The sequence below is a fragment of the Pseudochaenichthys georgianus genome, chromosome 12 (assembly GCF_902827115.2).
Source record: "Pseudochaenichthys georgianus chromosome 12, fPseGeo1.2, whole genome shotgun sequence".
NCBI lineage: Eukaryota > Metazoa > Chordata > Actinopteri > Perciformes > Channichthyidae > Pseudochaenichthys > Pseudochaenichthys georgianus.
In genome coordinates, this window is record NC_047514.1 from 7,835,382 (window position 1) to 7,843,136 (window position 7,755).

At 38.5% G+C, this 7,755-nt stretch overlaps 1 protein-coding gene across 3 annotated transcripts in view; it reads left to right on the forward strand.

The window, feature by feature from the left end:
- The window catches only part of LOC117455825 (protein unc-13 homolog B-like), a 76,262-nt gene extending 69,032 nt beyond the window's left edge, over positions 1-7,230 (forward strand). For 2 of the 3 annotated variants that reach the window (XM_071204968.1, XM_034095412.1), the window contains 8 exons: positions 1,439-1,562; positions 1,653-1,706; positions 2,153-2,230; positions 2,686-2,833; positions 3,876-3,923; positions 4,125-4,217; positions 4,302-4,461; positions 5,036-7,230. In XM_071204968.1, coding sequence (XP_071061069.1) covers positions 1,439-1,562; positions 1,653-1,706; positions 2,153-2,230; positions 2,686-2,833; positions 3,876-3,923; positions 4,125-4,217; positions 4,302-4,461; positions 5,036-5,321 — 991 coding nt within the window. In that variant the 3' untranslated portion in view covers positions 5,322-7,230. The remainder of the gene's footprint in view (positions 1-1,438; positions 1,563-1,652; positions 1,707-2,152; positions 2,231-2,685; positions 2,834-3,875; positions 3,924-4,124; positions 4,218-4,301; positions 4,462-5,035) is intronic. The other variant, XM_034095411.1, reaches the window with a different exon arrangement.
- Positions 7,231-7,755: the final 525 nt, after the last annotated feature.

The following is a 7,755-nucleotide window of genomic DNA, read 5'->3' on the forward strand; positions in this document are numbered from 1 at the left end:
AATAAATTGCCAATATTGCCACATTTACAGACAATTTCAAAGGTGCAATGACCCCTAGAGCAGTGGTTCCCAAACGGTGTGCCGCGGCACACTGGTGTGCCGTGAGGCAAGTCCGGGTGTGCCGTGGGATTTTGTGACAACCATACGTTATTATTGCAATATACAACTACATAAAAATAATTATTTTTTTATTTACTATATCAGTACTTTGTAGGTTTATATGTACGTAATCTGCACGACTACATCTCCACCTGCAGTGCTGCATAAACATGGCTGAGTCAGCGATAACTCTCGAGGGGTGGAGGACGTATGCCCATTATTTTGAGTTCGTCCGAAGAATAGACAGGAATGTGACGGTGAGGTGCGAACTGTGTCCGGGCCAGAAGCTGTTATATACTGCTGTAAACACCACGTCAAACCTCAACAAGCACCTGCAAAGAACACATGCTAAGGTGGAGCTACCGCACACGCTATGTGTTTGTTTATATCACAGTCTGTTCTTCTTCTCTGTCTTCCGGTTGTTGCCTGTTTTGAATGACGAATACACACTACCGCCGCCTGCTGGTAAGGAGAGTTATTGCCACTCACGCATGCGCAGTTCGTACGTGCTCGGCTGAAGTCTTTGCGGTGTCTGGTTCCAGTGCAACACATGGCCAACACGCAGGAGAACACGCCGACGCAACAGAGTGAGCAGAGATAGACTGCGCAATATACAGATAGCAGGAGACAGAGGACAGCCACGGTCAGATAGGAAAACATTCAGGATGGAAACTGAACTAAAGAGAACATTTGAAACGTTAGCAGTCTGCGTGATCTGCCTGCAGGGAGGGGCGGGCCGGCCCTGCGAGTAAAGTAACGAGTTACTTTATGTAGAGAGTAACGAAGTAGTGTCATACTTAAGTAATATGTAATATGTAATATATTACTTTTTTTTAGTAACGACTCTGCTGAAATGTTACATTTATAATTTGTAGTTCAGGACCATGGACAATGCAGCTTCCTTGCATTGACAGTTATCTGTGCTGAATTTCCTTTGTCTCATTTTTAATGTTGTGACCTGTCTGGTTTAAATGAGTGTGTTGCTGCTTTGATGAAGCCTAATTTGATAACGTTTCAAATTCATTTCTGAAATATTTCGTTACTAAATATTTCATGAGTAATATAGTTGTCTTTGTTACATTTTATTTGGCATTTGGTAAATAATTATGCACATTTACAGATATTTTACATATGAGTGATAACACGTGTTATCAGGGCTATTTTGCACAATAGGTGTGCCTTGAGATTTTGACTTGTCCTTTGGTGTGCCTTGGGCACAAAAAGTTTGGGAACCACTGCCCTAGAGAACCTTGTCCGTTGTAGATTAAACTACCCAACAATATATAACAACAAGGCAACATTTTACTTTCACACTTTGCTGAATGTATTGTGTTTGCAGGCTCACACTGTTTGCCACTGCTTGTGAGAAGACCGTTTTGAAACGTGTGCTGAAGGAGCTGTGGAGGATCGTAATGAGCAGCCTGGAGAAGACTATAGTCCTGCCACAGGGCAACGACACCTTTGTAAGCTCAACAGCATTCCACATTTACAGTGAAACGGCATATTATAACCTCAGCAACAAAATGAATTCCCCTTCTTTCTTTCTTTTTCAGGGAGCACAGATTCTCTCAGCTGCCAAAGAACTGGGTCAGCTCTCCAAACTCAAGGTACTATAATTTATTCATGTTTATTATTGTGAGTTTATTTAACAGGGTCAGTGCAAACTAAAAGACATTTCTGTTAAAGCGGCAGAGTGAGTCTGTTTTTCATCCCGGGGCAAAAAACCTGAAACAAACTAATTATAATACTTTGAAATACTCTTAGTATTAATAGTTAATAGTTAAGTTAATAAAACAATAAAAGTGTGCGATATACTGTAGGCGCTCATTCTACAGGAAATGCTAATAAAAACAAAAAAATGACACAAGAAATGTTATTGTGCTTGCTGGGATAGAGCTCCATTTTAGTACAGCTTTAACAGAATACGCAGATTGATTAAAAGTACTTTTTGTAAATGGAATATTCTAATATTTTAAAGCATGTTCGATTAAATGACCTTAATAGATGTGTTGTGGATTTAATTTGTGTCTTTGTTCTCCATGTGGATGTGCAGGATCACATGGCGGGGGAGGCTAAAAGCCTGTCTCCCAGGCAGTGTGCTGTCATGGATGTGGCACTGGACACGATCAAGGTCAGTTTATACTGCAGGTTTTGGTTTCATTCATCAACTATTCATCCATTAATCAAGTATTCCAAAAGGTTATGTAAGCAGCTTGAAAGCTAGAACATTTTGTTAAGAAAATGTTAAAATGATTATGTTTTTGTTAAACCTCACCTCACAGTTTTTCCTCTTTAGTTTCAAAATACAGTGATTTTTTCTTTTTCTTGATATTGAAATATAATTAAGAAGCCATTGGGGTTTTTGGATTAGAGGATGTACAACTTGGCTTTTATATCTTTGGAATATTGCCTTTAGATGTAGAGTACAGACTAGAGTCAGTGTAGTCAAATTAAATGTGTATTCATCTTGCTAAGGAGTTATTTATTTGATCTAGAGTTCCTATTACTATTTGACCAAAATACAGTAAACCACCAGTTGTTCTTCCAGACTTTTATATGCCGACTCTTCTCGGTTTTCCTTTGCAGCAATACTTCCACGCAGGAGGCAACGGGCTGAAGAAGGCGTTCCTGGAGAAAAGTCCCGAGCTATCGTCGCTACGCCACGCGCTGTCCCTCTACACTCAGTCAACAGACACACTCATAAAGACCTTTGTGACCACCCAGCAAGCACAAGGTACTTCTGACCCCCCCATAATAACACATCTGAAAAATGTCCCATGTTAGACCAGGAGAGGGCACGATGTACATGGAGTTGGATTGGCTTATTGTGTAAACTGATTGAAAATCGGTGTGTAAATGTGTAATCTGCAAATGTAACACCTTCCACGAATGCACAAAAATAATAGTAAACTCAAGAAAAGATTTTGAAAAGATAACAGATCTGTAAATAATCCTACCTCATGCTCTTATTTTAAAATGTGGAAACCACGTCATAAGCACATAGTTTGTGTTGCTGTCTGTTAGGGCTGCTCGATTATGGCAAAATTCATAATCTCGATTATTTGAGTCAATAATTGATATCACGATTATTAAAAACGATTATCCATTTACCTTGAAAACATCAATTTATTGAAAAGAAAAATATGTAACTGTATGTTTTTAACAGTTGATTACCCTGAACTTTAAGTATAATTCAACTGAAAAACCAATACAAAAAATAATTAAAATAAATATATAATCGTTTTATTTCGATTGTTATTTTCATAATCGTTGCAAGCCAAAATCGTAATTGCGATTAAAATATGATTAATTGAGCAGCCCTACTGTCTGTGTGTCAAGAGTAAAAGTAAAATCATTTCTCCATTCATAAATATAATAACAAAAACTCATGAATGCCTGTTAGAAAGTTGTCACTGTTAGACATATATTTACAAATGCTTTTCATTTAATTGTAAATTAATTGAATGTTTTCACAGATGTATTTTATTTGTTGAATTTGTTAGTAACAGATCTGTTCTATAATTTCTAAATATTTCTTCGCCATTTTGGAAGTTTTTTACATTAACAGATTACACACGGATTGTCTATTTGGTCACTCAAATAATATTTACACAAATCTACCTCCATATAGTGTGTTTGATAATACCCCCTCCTTGCACCTGTTGTTTTGTGTGTTTTTGGTTTGCACCGGTGTATTTGAAGTGTTTTTGATGCTGAAATGTGTTGACATGTTGTTGCTGTCTTCTCTTTTATCTCCTCTGCTGCCTCTGTGCCAGTGCACAATGGGAAGGGTATGAGGTTGACTCCCAATGAGAAAGCAGGGGGTAGGTCTCATAAAATCATCTGCTAGCCCCTTTCTCGCTCCCTCTTTGTACATTTTGTCACTTTGTGCCTCACTTTCAACCCTAACCTAACCTCTCCACCTGCACCCCCTCTTCATACCTACTCTGCATTGTGTATTACACATTTCTGTTCCTTTATTTGGCCAAATATAAGCTAATTTCTTTGTCTGTGCGTTTATCCAGCTCCAGGTGTGGACAAGCCAATCGGTGAGGTGACAGTGCAGACTGAGCTGCACACGAATCCTGGTAACAAGGAGCGGAAAGTTTCCGTCAAAGGTCTGTTTGAGTTTTCATAACGTGGTGCTAAATATGTGGCCATTTTAAACCGAGTATGATTTTAATGCCATTTTGCGTATTTAGTCATAGGAGCCAACGATATAAAATGGCAGACGTCGGGCATGTTCCGACCCTTCGTGGAGGTCACCATGATCGGGCCTAACCTCAGCGACAAGAAACGCAAATTCCAGACCAAATCCAAGAACAACAGCTGGTCTCCAAAGTTCAACGAGACTTTCCAATTGTAAGTACCCGTTTTCTTCATTCTTCATGAAAAATGGAAAAGGGACCACTGAAATCTCCTTTTTATTGATGTTGAACATTGGATACTTGACATAAGTGATGTTATTGTTTTCCCCTTATCTTGTTTATTTAGAGTATACATGAGATATTTACATTTACAGTGATGTGCGTTATAAAGTATTTCACCTTAGGCAGTGATGTTTATGTTTGCCAAACAGGCTAATCTATGATATTTGGCTGCTTTAGATGCCAGGTTCAGTACTAAAAACTACAGCGGCAATGATTAGTTGAGTAATTGATCAATAGTTTAATTTTTCAATTAGATAGAGAGAAATCTCTATCCAAAAACCAGAATGGAAAAAAAAGACCAAAGACAATAGCACTTCAAGCTTCTCTAGTAGTTGACAGTGGGCTCTGAAAAATGGTGTATTACACTTTTTATACGGTCTATAACCAAACAATTCTAAATAATCGTTGGTTGCAGCCTTACTTAAACAGGGTGCTCCTCTGTACATTCTTAACCCAAGTTGACCAACCTGCTGCTGTGTTGATAAATGACTGTTTTCTCCCTGCAGTGTTCTGGGTAACCAGGAGGGCTTTGAGTGTTACGAGCTGCAACTCTGCGTCAAAGACTACTGCTTCGGCCGCGCAGACAGAGTGGTCGGCATGGCTGTCATTCAGCTCAAAGACATCACGGGAAAGGGCAGCTGCGTGTGCTGGTGTCATCTGGGCCAACGCATCCAGATGGACGACACGGGCCTCACCGCCATGCGCATCCTCTCCCAGCGCTCCAGTGACGACGTGGCCAAGGAGTTTGTGAAGCTGAAATCAGAAACTCGATCGGCCGAGGAGGGCAGATGAGAGGAGCAGGAGAGACAAAGACGGAATTCGAAGGTCTTCTGATTTCACAAAGGTCTAAAAAAACACGTAGTCATTTATTTTTTTGACAACAACTTTTACTTGACGTGTCTTAGCTGCTGTTGACTGTTTGATGGCGCCTAATCAAAGTCACCGACACACTGTCACGTTCACACTCTGGGTGTTTTGGACTTCTTCAATCACTCCTGTTATTATTTACCGAGCTACTGTACGGCACACAAGTCACTCAACCTTCACACTAACCAGCTGTTCCTAGGCACTAGACCAGATCTAGATCTGTAATTGAACCTCCTTTAACCTCTCTCCTCATCAGCCGGAGTGTCAAAGTGCACACGCCACAGCCTCAAGGGATCATCGGGTGCCAGGCCCGGCTGGAGGGCCAACATGTTCCCACAATTCCCCCAATGTTGTTGTGCAATAACCCCCCCCCCCCCACCACCACCACCACCACCTAAACCCCTTCAAACCTAGGCCATGTGTTCGATGCCTTACACTCTGCCAACTGCGAATGTGTGAAGTCAACAAAAAAGTCTCTTTGTGTAGCTCCACTGTGATGGTTTGAGTAAATGTGAATTCAGGCTTCTTTTTTTGGAACAAATTAATGGCTTGTAGCTAGGATACGGTTGTATATCTTAATAGGTCAATTATTGAATAGAGCGGAAGTGATGAAATATGTACTGGTTTCATATCTTGGACAGCTAATGTCAAGAGAAGGTACTTAAAAGTGATATTGTATTCCCTGAATTTAAAGGATTTACCAGATAAAAGTGTGCCTTGCCATTTTCAACTCTCATTCCTGTGTCCCCCCGGGAAAAGAATAATGATATAATACGTATATAATCAACAACAATATGATTTCAATAAGTAACAATGCGAAAAAGTGAACCCTGCTATGGCCAGATGTGTTCCTCACAAAAATCTCCATTTACAACTCTAGAGGGTGCAGCCATTTTATTTATTTTTTATACATATTTATTTTTTGTCTGTGCTTTTCCAAAGCCCTAGATTGAAATTGTTGTTTACCGGTTTTTTAATTTTTAATTTGCACAGAGTGGTAAGTCTGAACGAGTTGCATAGATCTGCAGCTCAACAAGATGAGTTACACGCCCTCAGAATAAAGTGTTTTAGTAATAACGAAATGTTGGGGAATCACGTCTTTGACTGACAATAGCGATAATGAAGTATTTTGTTCATTTATAATTGAGGAAAAAAACATGTCAAACTTTCAGGTAAAGTTTTCTTCCACCATATCTGAACATTTGAACACGAGCGTAGATTTATTTGTGGTTTACAACTCTCTTCCTGCTCTGTCTGAGTGGCCTTACTTTGGTGAAATGTGTATCTTTTTAACCTTTTTTTTAATCCTTGTATTTCATTTAGCCAAGTCTTTGCCCATTAGGATGTGTATTACATTTCCCAAGTGATGTACCTTATCTTTTTTTATCTTTGATATTTCTAACTCTATCTCTTAGTTTTATTTTGTGTTAAGTTTCCTTTTTAAAGATGTCAATCACATTCTGTTTTATGGAGTAATATGAAGTGAGATCCAGTGAATGTGTATAACAGATGAAAAGATATTATAATGTTACTTTTAATGAATATATAATATGAGAACCTCAATGTGTGTATATTTTTAAACCGACTTGTCTTTGTTACAGTACGTTATCCTTTGTGAATACGAAATGGTTCATAGCCTCTTTTAATATACATGTTCCTCGTGCCAAGTTACAAGTGTTCACTTTTGATCTTTTAAAAGGTGTTGACCCTTGCACTAAATCACTGCAATAGTTAACAAGTGTATCAGTCACAGTAACTGCCATTGTGTGGTGTTTTCTTTGTATTGTCAACATTCCGATAATGAATTTTGTATAAAGTATTTGAGACGTATCTATACCTTTGTGAACCTGGTTTTTTTCCCAACTGATATGAACCACAGGTTTTGATTGGATTTTTCATCGTATCAATATTAATTCAATAATTTATCATACATTTGTCAAAACCAAGACAAATAATAGCAAACATCTCCTTTCTTTACTGTAATGTAGCCAAACTGAGCCTTAATAATCCAATCAACTGATGATATGAAATGCATGTATGATTTTTCTCCTATTGGGTATTCTTGTTAAAACAGGCAGAGCAATTTCATAACACTAATGAAATGCTAAATGTTCTTCAATTTCAATTTGATGGTGCCTGAAAAGTGACATAATTTAGTGTCTTCTGTGGAGTTGAATCATCTTAAAAAAAAAGGAATCACTGCTGCGTTCCAAATCTTGTCCTTTTTGCATAATAATAATAATGGGTTTCATTTATAAAGCACTTCATATCTGACTTCAAATCCCGAAGTGCTACAAGCAGTGAGCATGGAACAGTATAAAAACAGTACACAACACAGTAGAATGAATAAAAAGCAATA